General features: G+C 57.2%; 6 protein-coding genes and 1 non-coding gene across 7 annotated transcripts; 4 read left to right on the forward strand and 3 right to left on the reverse strand.

Annotated features, from left to right (window-relative positions):
- Window positions 1-358: 358 nt before the first annotated feature.
- Window positions 359-2,235, reverse strand: B0H64DRAFT_433490 (uncharacterized protein). Its single transcript, XM_062806049.1, has 4 exons — window positions 1,790-2,235; window positions 1,633-1,728; window positions 1,015-1,576; window positions 359-634 (listed from the first exon to the last, which is right to left on the reverse strand). The coding sequence occupies exons 1-4, from the start codon at window positions 1,875-1,877 to the stop codon at window positions 451-453; spliced, it is 930 nt and encodes a 309-aa protein (XP_062657818.1). The 5' UTR covers window positions 1,878-2,235; the 3' UTR covers window positions 359-450.
- A 519-nt stretch (window positions 2,236-2,754) lies between these two features.
- B0H64DRAFT_375103 (CoA binding domain-containing protein) lies at window positions 2,755-3,326 on the reverse strand (the record flags this gene model as incomplete). The annotated part of the gene is made up of 2 exons (XM_062802393.1): window positions 2,755-3,116; window positions 3,230-3,326. The coding sequence occupies 2 exons, from the start codon at window positions 3,324-3,326 to the stop codon at window positions 2,755-2,757; spliced, it is 459 nt and encodes a 152-aa protein (XP_062657819.1).
- A 1,138-nt stretch (window positions 3,327-4,464) lies between these two features.
- Window positions 4,465-5,570, forward strand: B0H64DRAFT_400357 (uncharacterized protein). The gene is made up of 4 exons (XM_062804063.1): window positions 4,465-4,636; window positions 4,789-4,942; window positions 5,007-5,240; window positions 5,293-5,570. The coding sequence occupies exons 1-4, from the start codon at window positions 4,634-4,636 to the stop codon at window positions 5,319-5,321; spliced, it is 420 nt and encodes a 139-aa protein (XP_062657820.1). The 5' UTR covers window positions 4,465-4,633; the 3' UTR covers window positions 5,322-5,570.
- Window positions 5,571-6,118: 548 nt separating this feature from the next.
- Window positions 6,119-8,825, forward strand: B0H64DRAFT_184127 (peptidase family M3-domain-containing protein). Its single transcript, XM_062798970.1, has 3 exons — window positions 6,119-7,136; window positions 7,195-8,300; window positions 8,361-8,825. Exons 1-3 carry the CDS (start codon window positions 6,345-6,347, stop codon window positions 8,629-8,631), a joined length of 2,169 nt encoding a protein of 722 aa, XP_062657821.1. The 5' UTR covers window positions 6,119-6,344; the 3' UTR covers window positions 8,632-8,825.
- Window positions 8,826-9,157: 332 nt separating this feature from the next.
- B0H64DRAFT_t103 lies at window positions 9,158-9,263 on the forward strand. Its single transcript has one exon. It is a non-coding gene; the product is annotated as a tRNA-Ile (tRNA).
- A 412-nt stretch (window positions 9,264-9,675) lies between these two features.
- Window positions 9,676-11,467, reverse strand: B0H64DRAFT_184139 (amino-acid permease). Its single transcript, XM_062798971.1, has 2 exons — window positions 9,938-11,467; window positions 9,676-9,877 (listed from the first exon to the last, which is right to left on the reverse strand). Exons 1-2 carry the CDS (start codon window positions 11,312-11,314, stop codon window positions 9,818-9,820), a joined length of 1,437 nt encoding a protein of 478 aa, XP_062657822.1. The 5' UTR covers window positions 11,315-11,467; the 3' UTR covers window positions 9,676-9,817.
- Window positions 11,468-13,301: 1,834 nt separating this feature from the next.
- Window positions 13,302-16,265, forward strand: B0H64DRAFT_425184 (uncharacterized protein; the record flags this gene model as incomplete). Its single annotated transcript, XM_062805674.1, has 4 exons — window positions 13,302-13,731; window positions 13,789-14,082; window positions 14,136-14,245; window positions 14,300-16,265. Exons 1-4 carry the CDS (start codon window positions 13,582-13,584, stop codon window positions 16,263-16,265), a joined length of 2,520 nt encoding a protein of 839 aa, XP_062657823.1. The 5' UTR covers window positions 13,302-13,581.
- Between the last annotated feature and the right edge of the window lie 503 nt (window positions 16,266-16,768).

The raw sequence follows: 16,768 nt of genomic DNA on the forward strand, positions 1-16,768 counted from the left end.
CAAAACGCGGACCTCCCAAACCCACTGGAAACTGAGAGCCCGGACGGGTTCTGGGCGGCCGCCGAGCTTGACGATGTCAATTGGCGACAGACGAATTCGAACTGTCCGACCAAGTGGAAGAAGTGTTCGCGGCATCGGAGACGGACATCGACGCTTCGCTGAGAGCGCTAGCGGAAGAACAGGACCGACAAACTGCCCGACGGACAGCCAAGGATCAGCCGACCGACGACCATGACGAGACAAGCGCACCCCCTGACCACCTGGTAAAAAGTCCAATACGGCAACTCGGACTGCAACAGCCAGATGACGTGCCAACAATTCCAACGTCAAATAGCTACCAGATTGCGACGACAGATAAGTGGCTCATAAACCGGCTCCGAACCGTCGTCGAGCGCAGCCGTTGTTGGAACAGCCGCGGTGTGGTCAAGATGAACGAGGACGACCAGGCCGTCACCGGTCACCGTCGAGGATGAGGTCACTCTGGACCCTCGCCCGTCGGCCGCCGACAAGGGAAAAGGCCCCGCCGGAACCGTCGACGCCGCGGACTTCGGACGCCTGATGACCGGAAGACAGGGCGAAGTTGGCATCCCTCCGACAATCCTGGATCATGCCGCGAAGCATCCCTCCGACAATCCTGGATCATGCCGCGAAGGCCGGCCTGGCATCATGCGCAAAACGACTGCACGACAGACGACGAACGCCGGTCAGCATTCAAGTCGGCGATCTGGTCTACCTGAACCTCCACCACGGGTACAATTTGCCAGGAAAGCCTCACAGGAAATGGTCCCAGCAACGAACCGGACCATTCACTGTCAAAAAGAAGGTCGGCGAACTGGCAGCCGAGCTCGACCTACCTCCGACCTGGCGTGTCTACCCGGTGGTATCGGTAACGCAGCTGACGCTCGCACCGGACGACGATGCAGTGACCAGACCATTTCCCCAAGTTTCCCGGAGCGCACCGCAATCGACCGCCGCGGGTGGCCGAACGAGCCGCTGTGTCGGTGCCGGCTCTACCCGCGGCGCCAGTCGACCTCCCAAGGCTTCTTGTCCTTCTCCCGCCATCGCGGTTTGACGGGGGGGGAGGGGGAGAGCGGCGCAGCGGCGGGGTTGGCAGCGGGAGCGACAGCGAGGACGGCGGCAGACGGACCCGAAGAGCAGGACTTCTCGGCGGCCAGCAGACGCGCCTGGCAGTCGGACCAGGCGCCGCACCTCTCGGCCATGTGCGTGCGCAGCTCGCCGAGGCTCTCGGGCGTCATGCCGACCACGTCGCCGCCCTCGACGCCGGAGAAGCGGCCGAGGACGGTGAGGGGCACGACCCAGGCGTTTGGGACGTACACCCAGCTGGCGCGCGGCTTGCGCATCGCCTGCCCGGGACGGAGGCGGAGCGGTGGGGACGTGGCGGTGGGCAGCTCGCTGCCGGCGAAGGAGCGGAAGTCGGCGCGTGCCTTGCCGCGGTGCTGCCTCTGCTTCCACGGGGCACGGTAGTGGTTCTCCGGCCCAGAGCCGTAGGCGGAGACCGTCGTGATCAACGCGTGGGTTGATGCCCGTGAAAGCCGCGCGAGGATGATTACGGGATCTGATGGGAGTTAGTAAGTTTTGTCCAGGACAGGACAATGGAAAGATGGTACTTACGGCTCGTTGCCTGCACCGGGATATACCCCTTGGGATATTCCGGGGTCCGGTCGATCAGGGCCCTGCGATCCTCGGCGCGGAATGCGTTCGAGGGTTCTATCGGAAACATTAGGGCTTGCAACTTCATCGGGACATCAACGGCTTGGACTTGACTTACTCAGGAAGGCGATGTCTCCCTCTTGCCAGTTGGGACTACCCGTCGCTGGAGGACACCTGGACTTCTTGGACCAGGTCTTCGAGGCCATGTTGTCGACCAACAACTCACCGCCTCGGAAAGGAAGGGTGCGAGGGGAAGACTGGAAGACAGCGAAGTGAGCGAAGTGAGAGAGAGGAAGAAGGGCGAGTGAGGGCGGCGGAAGCGTGGATGGAAACGTTGATGGGAGTGTCGATGGAAGTGTCGATGGAAGTGTCGGCGGACGCTGAGGTTCTGCGAAGAATCGGAAGGAAATGGAGGGGGGGTCACACCTTTTATAGGTTTCGGATGATGCCACTCCAATTGGATGGTTAGGAATATCCGCCGCTTGGACATAGAGAATAAAATGTCATGGCGCTGTTACCGGATTGCAAGATTCTATTGGCGCCGTGTCTTGACTCATACACCCTAAAGATGTCGAGCCTCGGCTGTGCTCCTAAGCTCTAACGCTTTGACCCCAGGGCTCCCGGAAAGGTTGCGTATACATTGGCGGCGGACACTATGGGGAGAGTATCTGGTTTCAGACTTCTAATCGGATACTATTAGGATCAACTTTACATATTCCGGCTGATCTCCAGTCCGCAAGGATACCTAGATATATGTCCATGCTCGTACACTTCAACTCCTTGCGTCAGCATCACGAGTCCAACGTCCTGTGACCATACCCTCCTAGCCGTCCAAAAACGGGGGATGAGATAGCCTTCCAGTTTGTTGGGTCTCTTGTAAGGGCTACACATCCACAGCCCAGTACGGTTACTTCGCGGTTAATCTCCATCCTCAAGGTAAAGTTACAATATTAGAGTGACCTTGTATGTAGAGTGGGTTCTCATGGAGGAAAGATTCCATGCAATACGAGTGTCATTGGCATTTATCACATGGTTGACCTAATTACATGGTACCTAGGGAGCTAACGTCCAAAAAGCCCAGGCTCACAGCTTCCCAGCGGCCTGGAGGCCCCTCTCGCCGTCGGCCAGTACGCACCAGCCCTGCGATCCTGCACCGCCCTCTCCTGCCACGACAGTCGTGAAGTTCTCCCGAGCGTAGGCCAGGACGTCGTCGTTGAAAGTGCCGGGCTGCAAAAACACGGCCTGGATTCCGAGCCCCTTGGCCTCCTCGAGCGCCTTCTGCGTTACATGAGGAGGGGTGATGATCGACACGGATGTCTCCTGGGCGTCTTGTAGGGCTGAGAGCGACCCAACGGTTGGGATCTCCTTGCCATCCACACCGATTGCCGAAGCCCCGGGGTTGATGGGGGTCACCGACAAGTTGTGGGTGACATACCACTTGAACACTGGGGGCATGCATGTTAACATCGTGCGCGCTGAATATAGGGGCAGGGGCAATGTGCAAGTAGGTGGGAAATCGGAAATGCAATCACGAAACATGTGCTTAATCAACACTGACCCTTGTAGCCGAACTTCTCGGTGTTTGTGCTCGCGCCGACAACGGCAAATTTGGGTGCCTGGAAGAAGGCGCGAAGAGTCGCATCAGTGGAAGCCATGGCTGCTGTAGAATTGGAGTGTCGTTGATTTAATGTGTAGTGCGGAGGCGTGGGAATGGAGCGTGTTGGAAAAGATGAAAGTGCGGGGATAGTGACGGCGACTCTGGGGTTCAAATAGAAACTCGGAGGACTCGCCAAGCGGCGTAGCGAATGCATCTCCTTTGTGTAATTCCTGGGTAGTATACAGACGGAGCACTCGAACGAGGCGTATTCATTGGATCCGAGGCCAATAACGCAATTCTGGGCGCAGAGGCTTGAAGGTCACCCAATCTGAGGTGAGACGACAAGAGAACGAGGTCGACATGTGGCTGTGGTTCTCCTGCGGTTATGGATATCCGCCCAGGTGTCAGCGATCGCCGTTGACCCCACTGGCGAACTTGCAATGCCTCTTTGGCTCTTCAAACCACGAAATCTCTACTCAAGCATTTCGACCTTTTAGAACATGGAGGTTCGAGAGCCGTTGAGATGGCGCCTTGCTTTGGCTCGCCCCCGCCATACGGTTCGACTAGCAAGTGACTCGTCTAAATTTGGCCCAAAAACTAGGAAAGTAACGAGCAAGCCCTCAGGATCCTCATGAGAGACCGACCTAGCCTGGAGGATTCTATTGTCTGACCATTTCGCAGCTTGGATGGGCTGTTATTGGATAGAACTACCCAAATACAAGGCAAGTCTGCTTAGCTTACCTAGGTAGGGATGGAGCATCGGGAAAGGGAGCAACAACCTAAAAGGCTAAAGCAGGACGAATCCATTGCAAGTTCCATGGAATTAGCAGCATTGGCTGTCCGCTGTCCTGCCGATTTCGTGCTTCGCAGTTATCTGAGTCAGATCGATGTCGCCTTGGAGGAATGATGAAGCTTGTTTGGGATTGGGGCTTGAACGAGGCGTTTCTGAGCATCTCCCTATCTTAAAAAAAGATCCTGCTGTAATAATGCCGAATTGGGTCTCATAATTCGGCTGCTGTCGGCCGCCAGGCCAGGACAGTGCCTGCGTAGAGCCCTAACCCTGAATCTGTCCAGAATGTGGCTGGTGAGCTAGTGTTGTGGCTGGTGCTGGGCTTTGTTGAGCGTTTCCGCGGTTGCCCCGCGAGACGTCTCGAGTTGGGGGGGGACAACAAATGGAGTCTGGGTGGGGCACAAACCGCCTTGGGCAGCGAACCACCACTCTCGGCCGCCGTCTCAGGATAACTTCACATCCCGCCATTTCAACCACCGCCCACCTCTTTGCATCAAGTCTTGTTTTTGCGCGCTCAACTTTTGAAATTCTTGCCGCAGTACAGTGTCGTTTTCGAGTTACAATACTCCAACACAATGGTACGTGAACTCCATGGCAGATCGCCAATTTCTTCGGGCGCATCGCATTGCCCTCCTGCGAGGTTTGCACCGGGTTCTGTTCCAAACGGAACCTCCAAACCCCAGAGAAGCACCCAACCAGACGCGGTGACCGCTAACAGTATGGCGCATAGGCTTCGACCAACTACAAGGAGGCGTTCTCGCTGTTCGACATTCGTGGTGTCGGCCGCGTCGCCCTCGACAAGCTCGGCGACCTCCTCCGTGCCTGCGGGCAAAACCCGACTCTGGCCGAGATCCGCGACCTCGAGAAGAGCGTTGGTGATGAATGTGAGCAACACTTTTGGTTATAGCCTCTTGGGCAACCCCCCAGCTGACACACGTGCGCAAACAGTCGACTTTGAAACTTTCCAGCGCATCCTGAACCGGCCGGGCGGCTTCCGCGACCCCGGCGAACCAGAGGAATACTGCCGCGGCTTTCAGGTGTTTGATAAAGACATGACGGGGTTCATTGGTGTCGGCCAGCTCAAGTACATCCTCACGAACCTCGGCGAGAAGATGTCGGAAGAGGAGGTAGACGAGCTACTCAAGGCCGTCGACACCAGCTCGGGGCAGGTCAATTACACAGGTAGGAGGTATTTCCCTGGCGATGTTGGACGCTTGCTGACGTGATGTATCAGAGCTCGTACGCACCATTCTCTCCAACTAGAGGTCATGAGAAGACGGGGGGTTACGAAGCAGTCACGGACCGGTTTGGCAACGAGCCGATCTACGAGATGGCGGTCACGGAGGGAATTGCATTGATTGCGTGATGGGCGGCTGGCGTTGGAGTTGTGCGATCTGGATTGTATTAAATTTGGGCGCCTGGATTGGTATTGATGATGCACCATTCAGGACTTGGGATAGGGCACACAGGTTAGGACCTACCTAGATAGCAATAGGAAGTCATTCCACCAAATGGATGCAGCTTTGTCTGAAAATCAATGTCCCAACCTCAGTTCCTTGCACAGCGGGGCGAGGGGCACTCTGATGCAGGGCGGGGGAAGGGCCCTGGCCCAGTGATATCAAGGCTTGGCATCAATTGCGGACCTGGGTGCTGCACCCAAGACCGTGATCGTTTCCGTGTCAGATTCAACCGCGACTGAATCCAAGGCAAACTGGAACCAAAGCCTTTCGTGATTGTCTACCTCAAATGCAACGAATAATCCAAGCCATCGCCAATTAACCCGGGATTTCTCGTACAAAAAAGACTGGGCTTCATTCCCACCTTGATGTTTCATCCTGACGAGGTTGCGAGGTGTCGGACTGAGAAACTGCTGTGCCCGCCTGAGGTCCCCGTCCGTTTGTCCCAACGCCCGGCTGCTTGCTGTCCCACCTCGGGCTTCCCCGCAATTGGGCTTACACTTGGACCCCGCGGTCCTCTCAGTTTACATTCGCACCCAACAAGGCCCTCCCATCATTCACCCTGGCGTCCGCTGCTCCCCCGATTCGGCAGGCCGTCTTCCTGTTGCTCCTGTCCCTCCTCCTCTTCTCCACGACCACCGTCATCCTGGCCGCCCCACGCATCGCCCCCCGCCTTTTTGCCCTCTTCACACAGCTCAAGTACAGCAAGGCCCACCAACAAGCACCCTTAGGAGGAGCCGTTACTGCTGTCACGACTGGTCGTCCTGCTCTGGGCACCTTGACCCTCTCTTCTCCGCTCTCCTACTTCACCCACGCCTCGAACGTCAACATGGCCAAGTACGCAAACCCCCCGCAGCCGCCGCCGCTGTTCACCGGCACCAAGGACAGCATCGTAGCCGATTCCAAGGGCCTATGTGACACCACTCGCTCGCTGCTAGACTCCCTCGTTGCCAACATCAAGCCGACCGAGAACGCTGCCGCTGCCACTTTCGAGTCGGTGCTTCGCCCGCAAACTGAGGACGAAAACGAGAGCTCCCTCAGCGCCCGTATCCTCGGCTTTTACCAATATGTGTCCGGGGACAGCGCCCTCCGTGACGCCAGCACCGAGGCTGAGAAGATCATGGACGAGTTCTCCATCGAGTGCAGCATGCGCGAGGATGTCTTCCGTCTCGTCGACGCCGTCTACAACAACTCGGGCCTTGCCGCGAGCATCGCAGAGGACAAGGAGCGGCTGATCGACGCTGCTCTGGCCAAGAGCGCTGGCCTAGATGATGTCGAGAGTGCGAGGCTACTCGAGAAGGAGAGGAAGAGCTACATTAGAAACGGCCTGGGTCTGCCCGAGGGCCCCAAGAGGGACCGGTTCAAGGAGATCAAGAAGAGGCTGAGCCAGATCCAGATCGCGTTCCAGAAGAACCTGAACGAGGAGAACAACGGTCTCTGGCTGGCCAAGGAAGATCTTGACGGTGTCCCGCAGGATGTCTTGGACACCCTGGAGAAGGGAACTGGTGACAACGAGGGGAAAATCCGCCTCTCCTTCAAGTACCCCGACCTCTTCCCTACTTTGAAGTTCGCCAAGAACCCCGATATTCGCCGGAAGGTCTTCATTGAAAACGAGAACAAAGTATGTTTGCAACCGTGGGCAATCCTGAGTAGCCGTGCCAACGCTGACACTCGTGCAGTGCAACGAGAACGCCCCCCTTTTCAAGGAGGCTATCCTCCTCCGTGACGAGGCGGCGCGCCTTCTTGGCTACCCCGACCATGCCTCGTTCCGTATCGAGGATAAGATGGCCAAGACACCAAAGACAGTGCTGGACTTCTTGGGGGACCTCAAGAGTCGTCTCGCTGCCGGCGGTGTCAAGGAGATCGAGCATCTCCTCGCGCTCAAGAAGAAGGACCACGAAGCCCGTAATCTGCCGTTTGATGGAAATTACTATCTCTGGGACCACCGCTTCTACGACCGCATGATGGTTGAGCAGGAGTACAGCATCGACGAGAATGCCATTGCGGAGTACTTCCCGCTCACCTCGACCGTCGCCGGCATGCTCCGCATCTTCGAAGAGCTATTCGGCCTCGTCTTCGTCGAGCTCACTCCCGAAGACCGCAAGCGCATCTCCTCGACCGGAAAGGCCGAGGATATCGCCTGGCATGACGATGTGATCATTTTCAGTGTCTGGGACGATGCGGGCGAAGGCGAAGGCTTTGTCGGCTACCTGTACCTTGACCTGCACCCTCGCCCCGGCAAGTACGGCCACGCTGCCAACTTCAGCCTCCAGCCGGGCTTCCTGAAAGCCGACGGCACCAGGCGGTACCCCGCCACAGCCCTCGTCTGCAACTTTAGCAAGCCCACCGACAAGAAGCCCTCCCTCCTCAAGCATGAGGAAGTAGTGACTCTTTTCCACGAGCTCGGCCACGGCATTCACGACCTCGCCGGCCGTACCCGATATGCTCGGTATCACGGCACGTCGACTGTCCGCGACTTTGTCGAGGCGCCCAGCCAGATGCTCGAGAACTGGTGCTGGACTCCCAGCCAGCTCAAGAGCTTGAGCAAGCACTACGAGTCGGGCCAGCCGATCCCGGATGACCTGATCGAGAAGCTGATCGCCACCAAACATGTGAACGATGGCCTCTTCAACCTCCGCCAGTTGCATTTTGGCCTGTTTGACATGACCGTCCACACCCCCAAGACGCACGAGGAACTGGAGAAGTTGGACGTCAGCAAACTGTACAACGACCTGCGCGTGCAAATTTCCCAGATCAAGGGCCCTGAAGCACAGGGCGAACCTAGGTGAGCCACCCACCCCCTTAACTAATGAGTGAGACTATACTGACGACGGCTCGCGCGTAGCACATGGGGCAACGGCCAGGCCACGTTTGGCCACCTGATCGGTGGCTACGACGCCGGTTACTACGGCTATCTGTCCTCGCAGGTGTACTCGACCGACATGTTCTACTCGGTCTTCAAGGCCAACCCGATGGACCCCACACAGGGCCGCCGGTACAGGCACACGGTCCTCGAGAAGGGCGGGTCGCAGGAAGAGATGCTCACCCTCGAGCAGTTCCTGGGGAGGAAGCCAAGCTCTGAAGCCTTCTACAAGGAGCTGGGACTCGACGGTTAAACGTGCCCGGTAGCGAAGGGTTGTATGTACGCACGTTGCGCTGCAACCAAATACTTTGTGCCATAGCCACAATGTGGCCAAGCTCAGGACTTAACATTTAATCCCCTGTGATCGGGAGACTTTGAAGATAGTCCAACAATTGAGATTACACAGTACCCACACACGCCGCAGTACCTGTTGCCTACGTGAACGGCAAAGTGAGCAACAACGGCCGAGGTTTTAGCCGTGTATTTGCAACCTCGTTCAACACTGAATTGGAACGCGTAGTCAGGTGATACCGTGTTTCCACATCCGCCCCTTTCCCAAGTCTCAAGGTTAGAACAACTTTTGTCTTCGAGTTCAATAATTGCCCCCCACCCCCCGTGAATAAGTCCAATCTATAGGCACTGAGTAACCACCACCTGCATCTTTCGCACCCTGTTTTACCTGGAAATGAGTTTCGGTCTCCCACTCAACCCCACCTACCGACCAAGCCGGGAAGTTTCTTGGGGCAGCCATGCGCATAACCACCTCCAACGAACAGCCGGCCCGGTTAGCTCAGCTGGTTAGAGCGTCGTACTAATATTGTGGGGGTTCAAACCCTGCTATATCATGTCATGCGAAGGTCAACAGTTCAATCCTGTTACTGGGCAAATGAGTTTGGGGGAGTGAGATTGGTTTTTGATGATTTTTTGTTGGTGGGGTGTTGAGGGTGGATGTATGGTGGGGGTTTGGAGTATCATGGTGGGGGTTGTTTGGTGTTTTGCCCCTGAGCAGGGAGTGAGGAGGGTTGAGCCCTGGGTGTACCCAGTTCCTGTCCCTCCCTACCTAGGTAATTTGCGGATTGCAAACGGGCCGTTTGTTGTGGGTTGTGCGGATCCCATGGTTCACGGAGGAGTCGCCGTAAGGACATCAGAATCGTGATTGTGTGATTCTCAACTCTGTTTTGTAGCGCAGATACAAATGCCAACTTCCCAAAATGCGGCTCGCTATGATACGGAGACTCCAGAATCCAAACACAGTAAACCAACTACTCCTGGCAATGCTCTCCAACACATGAATCGTCAAGGTCTCTCGTAAAAGACTGCGCAGCTGCCGGGTTGCCATTGCCTGCAAGCACCTCGGGCGCGCAGTGCGTATCATGGTGCTCCACAAACTCCCCAAACCCCGAGCGAACGTAAAGAACTAAACCGAAGCGCAACCAACCCTAAGAGACGGGCGCGCAGCTGTATGGGTCGGAAACCGATCCGATTTCGTACCGATGCATCTGGGTCAGGGTCAGCAATCGTTCGCAGGGTAGGTAGGTCAGGAAGGTGATCATGCTTACAATATCCCATACAGCAGAGTAAGTCCCGACGCCTAGCACAGTAATGCCTACGATAAACGACAAAGCGTTGGCGGCTGCCATAGGCAAATTCTTGCGCTCGAACCATTTCCCTTCCCTAATGAACATGAACCACATGATGGCGGGAAAGTAGAAGGTGAAGCCCGAGACGAACAGCGATGAGCAGATGGCCAGCAGGTCCGGGAAGAAGGGGACGGCACCAGCAATGACCCACGACAGTAGGGTGATGGCGGCGTCCAGACCAATCCACGTGGCCCAGCCCATGGGGGTGTTGACGTAGCGGATGATGGAGTTCTTGTACACGCGCCCGTGGATGTAGCGCGCCACCACGGTCGTGTTGATGCTGCCCGAGATGAAGATGACGGGGATGGCGATGCCGAACGCCACCTTGGACACCACAGGGCCGGCCGACAGCAGGGCGGGGGATTTGACGTCCGGGCCGACAAAGACGTAGACCAGAGCGCCCGTGATCGTGTAGAGGAAGATCTCGAAGATGCCGAGCGACATGATCGCCTTGTCGTAGTCCTTTGGCGTGTGCATCTCGTCCATGAAGCTGAACTGGCACAGGGCAAAGCTGTAGGCAAACACGATGTTGCTGATGGCGATAAAGGTTTCGGCCAGCGACAGGTTCTCCTTGGGCCATGCAGACCACGCCACGGACGCGACACCGCCGGGCAGCTCGCTAGCACGCACACCGGTGGCGACAATGGTGATGAAGATGGCGGCGATGATGGACGCGAAGTCGATGTAGCCGAGGATGGCCATCTCGGAAAAGCTGGGCGGGATGGCGACGAGGAACAGGAGGATCGCCGAAACGACGGTGAAGATGACGGTGCATGCGCCGTTGTCCGTAAGGTTTCCGAACATGATGGCGCCAGTCAAGACGTGCGAGCCGATGGTAAAAACCAGCTGCATGATGAACATGACGCTGACAATCTCGTAGCCAATGTTGCCAAACATCATGCGGCCGGCGTCGGTGTAGTGCGAGATGTGCGGGTACTTGAGCTTCATCTGACCGATCACGTAGCTGGCATACAAGGCAACGAGACCGATTCCGACCGTGAGGATGACGCCGGCTACCATGCCGAGGGTCGCAAAGGCGCCCGGAAGACTGAGACTCCCAAGCGCAACCGCCGTCACGATTAGCACGATGGTGAGACGCTTCCAGCCGAGCTGGTGGAAATGCGCCTCACCTTCGGCCGCCTTCTGCTTCTCGTAGTCGTTCATCTCGACCGTGGGCCGCACCTCGCCCACTTCATCGTCGGATTGTGACTGGAGGGCGCCCGAATCCGGGGTGTCGAAAGGGGTCGCCTTCTTGTCCAGGGACTTGGCGTCCGGGGCGGGGTTGATGGCCGCCATGGTTGAGGACCGTTAAGGTGTTGCGAGATGATCTCTTGTCACCTTCGTCGTCTGCGAGCTGGTGGGTGTTGAAACCAGAACAGGCAGGTCACGGTGGCTGTAGCCAAGCAAACGTTGCTGCACCGACACCAGAGGTCCTTCCGGGCCTGACCTTTATAAAGTAGGGGAGCGGGTGAGAGGGAAGGGGTGTTCCCGCGTCCTCAAAAGGTCAGTTACCTGGGCCTTGGGAGCAAAAGGAGTTGGAGGGGTGGCAGTGAGACGAGGAGCACAGCGAGACCACGACGTTTAAGCGGATCTGCAGGGCCATCAACCAAGGTCAGAGTGTTGAGTCGACACTGGCCGACAAATCCCTGCCCTAAAAGCCGAGTTCGGTTGATATCGCGTCCGGAAACCCCGGCACAAGAGTGTTCCTATCGCCCCTCGGACAGGGCTCCCGACTTCAGCCCGCTTGTCCAAGACATCCTCGGAGACCCCGTAGTTCATCCCACCAGTCGGAGCATTACGGTGGTACCTGTTTCCCCAGATCCCCAGGTTCCTAGATCCCGTCAAAGCCATCACGGGGCCACGTCTCGATCGCGCGGAAGGCTCCAGGGTCCTACATCGCCTGCGGTTCGCCCGCTCCTTCTAGAAGCCTGCCCGTCCCCGTGTTCCTTGCACTCTATTCGTGTATCTGTGGGTGATGGCAAGGGTGGCGGGTATTGCGGCGATTACCAACAGGTTCCTGTCATGGGATGAAACTGGCCTATCCCTCGTCGGTATCCGTATCTGGGAATTCCCGGGGTTTCGTTCGATAATCTCCGCTCATGATTCAGGCGGATACACATCAATGTGGACTTGAAGGTCGGCTCGGTCGGTTGATGTCCAACCACAGGAGGGGCGATGGTAACCTGAGTGGCTGGAACCTTCCGTTGGCCGAAGGTACGTCAAGGCACGTCCCCTGCCGCGCAAACGCAACGCTAAAAAAAGCTTGATGCCCGGTAGTCGCGCGTTCCATCGAAGGGACGTATACCTCATATCCCCTCTTCGGACTTTGAGATGTGCGACGAAAACCCGCCGAGAAGCAACGAGTCTTCCGGCTTAACACACACAACCAAAGGAGAGACGCTTGACAATAGCGAAACCGACACGTTATAGGTCGGGCCTTCCATGCCTTGCATACCCCATCCGGATCAGTGAACGCCGTCCAGACTCCAACCCGCCACTGAATGCTCCACAGTTATGTGGGCAAGAGGTGGATGCTCGAAAAGAAAATGCTTGGCCACTCGGCCAGGAACGGATCCTCGACTTCCTCGGAGCGGATCAAAGGAAAGGTTAAAATTAAAAATGCCCTGCTTGTTTGACCGCTTGTTGACAGTTGTGCTATTGTGTACCGAGTTACGCACTTTCTGGAAATCCAAGGGTTGTGATCGATGAGGGAATAACTAATAGCCTCAAGTGTTAAAGGTGAGGGAAGAGGTAAAGAGGTTTGAAGTCAACACCATGATGATCACTTCGCAACGTTTGTCATGTCAAATCGCGCTCTGCCAATCATGGACAGTCCTGGCACGACAGGGAACATCGAAACTGGATCTCGAGTCCCTCGACCACTTGCCGAGTTTCGAACGAGGCCGGCGATTGCCGCGCGGAGCGGGTCCGAAAGCGCAGCTTGCTCAACGTCGGTGACGAATACGGGAAGTGGTCTCGAGTAAAGTTGCTTGCTTCGTCCCTGCGTCCTTGTTGGTTCATGAAGTTGGTGGTTCCGTGACGTCGTCGGCTGGTTCGGCGCAAGGTTTGTGTTGGTCTGCTTTGCGAGGACCCTGGGCGAGCTTCGCTCCTTGGGAGGTCAGACAGCCCTAACCCCGAGACCTGAAAGATGTTCGAGACTGTGGCTTGCAGCAGGTGTGGCATTTTGGATGTGGCACCAACGGCAGCCCCACCCACGAAGCCCACAACAGCAAGTAAACAAACCGAGCACCATCGTCCAATCATGGCTGCCCATTGGTATTTTGGCAATCCGGCTTCCTCCCCGCCATCGTTTCGAGTTCAACGAGCGCGACCACCAGTCCCGAAACAACCAATAAGCGCATTCTTTAGCTGAGGCGCGACGACACTCATTTAGATACGCGCTCCCATCAGATGAACGAGTCACGCAACGCGAGTCCCCCTCCTTGAAGCCGCGTCCGTGTCAACATTCAACACTCAACTCCCACCTCACTTCCGTCGCAAACCAAACCATTCCTTGGAGACGCGACGCGCTCCCGAGATCGCTTCCAACGATCACCGTGAAGATGGACGCCGAGGAACAATACTTTGCCTTTGAGAACCGACTCAACTCGTTCCAAGGCCCCCAGCCCGTGTCCAAAGGGAAGGCCTCAGCCGCCGCCTCGCGTGCGCCGAAGGCACTCCTCTGGCCACACAAGACACTGTCACCCTTGGCTGTGAGTTCCCAACCCCATATCCCACCAGCAAAAGTTTGACTGACGCGTTCGATTCAGCTCGCGAAAGCCGGATTCTTCTTTCAGCCGCACCCGAAGAGCCCAGACAATGTAGTGTGCTTTCTGTGCGAAAAGTCCCTTGACGGGTGGGAGGAGAACGACAACCCGCTAGAAGAGCATCTGAAGCATTCGCCGACATGTGGCTGGGCTATCACAGCGGCAATCGAAGCCGGCTACGGCAATTACGGGAAGGTGCACCCCCTCGACCCAGCCATGATCGAGGCACGGAAAGCGACATTTGCAGGGCGGTGGCCGTACGAGTCGAAAAGGGGGTTCAAATGCAAGACAAAAAAGGTAGGCGCGCTCCGGTCATGTCGAGGAGCACGAGACTAACCCTGGCTACATAGCTTGTCGAGGGTGGCTGGAAGTTCACACCATCCGTCGAAGCGGATGACATGACCACCTGTGCCTATTGCAATCTCGCACTTGAGGGGTGGGAGTCTGACGATAATCCATTGTAAGTGTCGCATTGAAACGCAGGTAGTTAACTACAAAGCTAACCAGACGGCAGTGATGAGCATTACCGACGCGAACCCGGTTGTCTCTTCTTTGCCCTCATCAACCAGTACCCAGCCCCGAAGAAAGGAAGGGGCAAGGCAGCCAGAGCCTCCAAGGCCTCTCGGCTTTCGGTGCAGTCCGTTGCCACCGTTGCTACAACAGCATCGGACCTTGGCTCCCTCGGGGACATCACGGCCGATCACGACGACAGCGTCATGACCACGGCGTCCACGGCGACACAGGGCGAGAAGAAGACGGCCAAGGGTCGCAAGACTGCCACCGGCAAGGGCAGGAAAACCAAAGCAAAGAAGAATGATGATGCCGTTGAGATCTTGGAAGATGAGCCACAAGAACCTCCGCAGCTGCCTGCTGTCAAAGGACGCAAACGCGCGAGTGACGCCATGGAAGACCATGCCGCGACCAATGCCGAGGCACCGGCTCCAAAGAAACGCGCCGGCCGTGGTAGAGCGAGCGTCGCTGTCGACAACTCATCGATCCCTGATTCTGAGATGGTTGATGCTGCCCCCACAAAACAACCCGCCGGCAAGAAAAAGGCTCGGGCGTCCACCTCGAAAACCTCCCGGAAGGCTTCCCAGGCGTCCATCAGATCAGAGGCATCTACAGCATCCCTACGCGCCCACATGCCTGACGACGACGAGCTTGACCGCCAGCTCGAGGCCGACCTAGAACGTTACGAGAGCAATGAGGAAGACATGGCCATCATACAACCTCCCCCCCCAGCGAAGGGACGTCCCAAGAAGGCCACCACTACACGGAAGAACAGCGCCCAGAGGAATGCCGGTAGCGAGTCCTACGCCATGTTTGACCCAACACCCATGGTGCCAGATGAGGCAGAGATTGAGGCCGATCTCGAGGCACTCCAGGCAGAAATGGAAGTGGAACAATCCGCGGATACAAAACCTTTGGTAGTGCCCAAGAAGGGCCGCAAAACTGGGGCGCGCAAAGTGTCCAAACAAACGAAGAAGGCCAAGGAGCCCTCGCCTCCGCCTAGTCCAGCGGAAGAAACATCACGCCATGAGCCAATACAGTCTCCGGCTCAGGAGACCCAGCAACCAATAGAGGAGTTGGAGCCGGAAGCGGAGCTCGCAGAGGATCCCGACGCTAGCACGGGGACCGTCGTGACGAAACCCACCAGTCGCCCGACCACTGAGAAACGGGGAAGAGGGCGGCCGAAGAAGTCAACAGCTTCAGTGGCCTCTGTCGAAGGTCAAGAACAGCGCCGGTCCATTGGGGCCGTGGCCCAGCCCCAGGCGCAGGTAGAGACAACTCGTCCCCGAGAGCCCATCCCCGCAACGAAGAATACGCCCGTGAAAATCCTCAGAAAGGCAGTGCCTCCCCCGTCCCATCGCCTGGCCTCAACTCCAGATCCAATGACGACCACCCCACCAAGAGCGTCAAAGACTACCCCCGCCCCGCCCGCATCCGCGAGCCGCATGCAGCCACCCCCGTCAACCCCCAGGACCCGTCCCACCCCGTCCGCGCGAGCAAATCAAGCCACCCCGCAGACCTTCGACGCCGAGAACCCACCGTCCGCCCTCCAACCCGCCGCGAGCGTAATGCCCAGGCGCCCCGTGCTCGCCCCGCTCTCCGTCGCCCAAACCCCCCAGCGCAGCTCCCCTTCCAAGCGCAACATCGTCGCCGGCCTACAGAGCAACCACCCCTGGCAGCCCGCCGATCTCGACCTAGTCTTCTCTTCCTCCCCTGCCAAGGGCAGCGACAGCAGTCCAAGCCACGGCGGCGGCGACAAAGAGAACAGCGCCGTGTCGAGGCTGCTGCGCAAGGGCGCCGAGCTGACGAGCCCCGAGAAGCGCATGACGGTCGAGGAGTGGATCTACCACAATGCCGGGCTGGCCGAGCAGAAGCTGAAGTACGAGTGTGAGGCGATGGTGGCGGCTTTTGAGGGGGAGGGTGGGAGGGCGCTGAGCGTCCTGGAGGGGCTTGTTGTTGATGCTGCTTGAGTCTTTGCATAATTTGGAGGGGTGTTCTTTTGGGTGCGATAGCGAGCGAGCATGTGGTAGGAAAGAAGTGGTTGGGTTGGTTGGTTGGGTATTTCAACACGGGACTTCTGTGGAGACTAGGAATAGCGCATCGACCGGGTTGGCTTGGTTTGGCGTTGGAGTGGCGGTTTGATTTCAATGAGTTAATTAATCGAGTCCTTGTTCTTGATCGAGTTTCTTCCCTTGACTTGCCGGAGACTGGTTGTCATGGTGCGGTGCCGCCTGTCAAAGTTCCTGGAACCGCAGAACTAGAGAACAGCAACTCAAACACACACTAAGCAAGCATACAGCAGTTTTGCGTGGTCGTAATTGCAATATGTATTCGTAACAAGATCTTAGGTGTGAAGGGAAACCTAGGACAGAGTAATCTTAGGAGGCGAACCACAGCCATCAACCCGCCTCAAACCCGCAACGCCAACTCCGATGCGCCTCCACTTCCCAAGGAGTTCCACAGACAAACCCTA

This window comes from Chaetomium fimeti (genome assembly GCF_033439085.1).
Source record: "Chaetomium fimeti strain CBS 168.71 chromosome Unknown B0H64scaffold_5, whole genome shotgun sequence".
Lineage (NCBI taxonomy): Eukaryota > Fungi > Ascomycota > Sordariomycetes > Sordariales > Chaetomiaceae > Chaetomium > Chaetomium fimeti.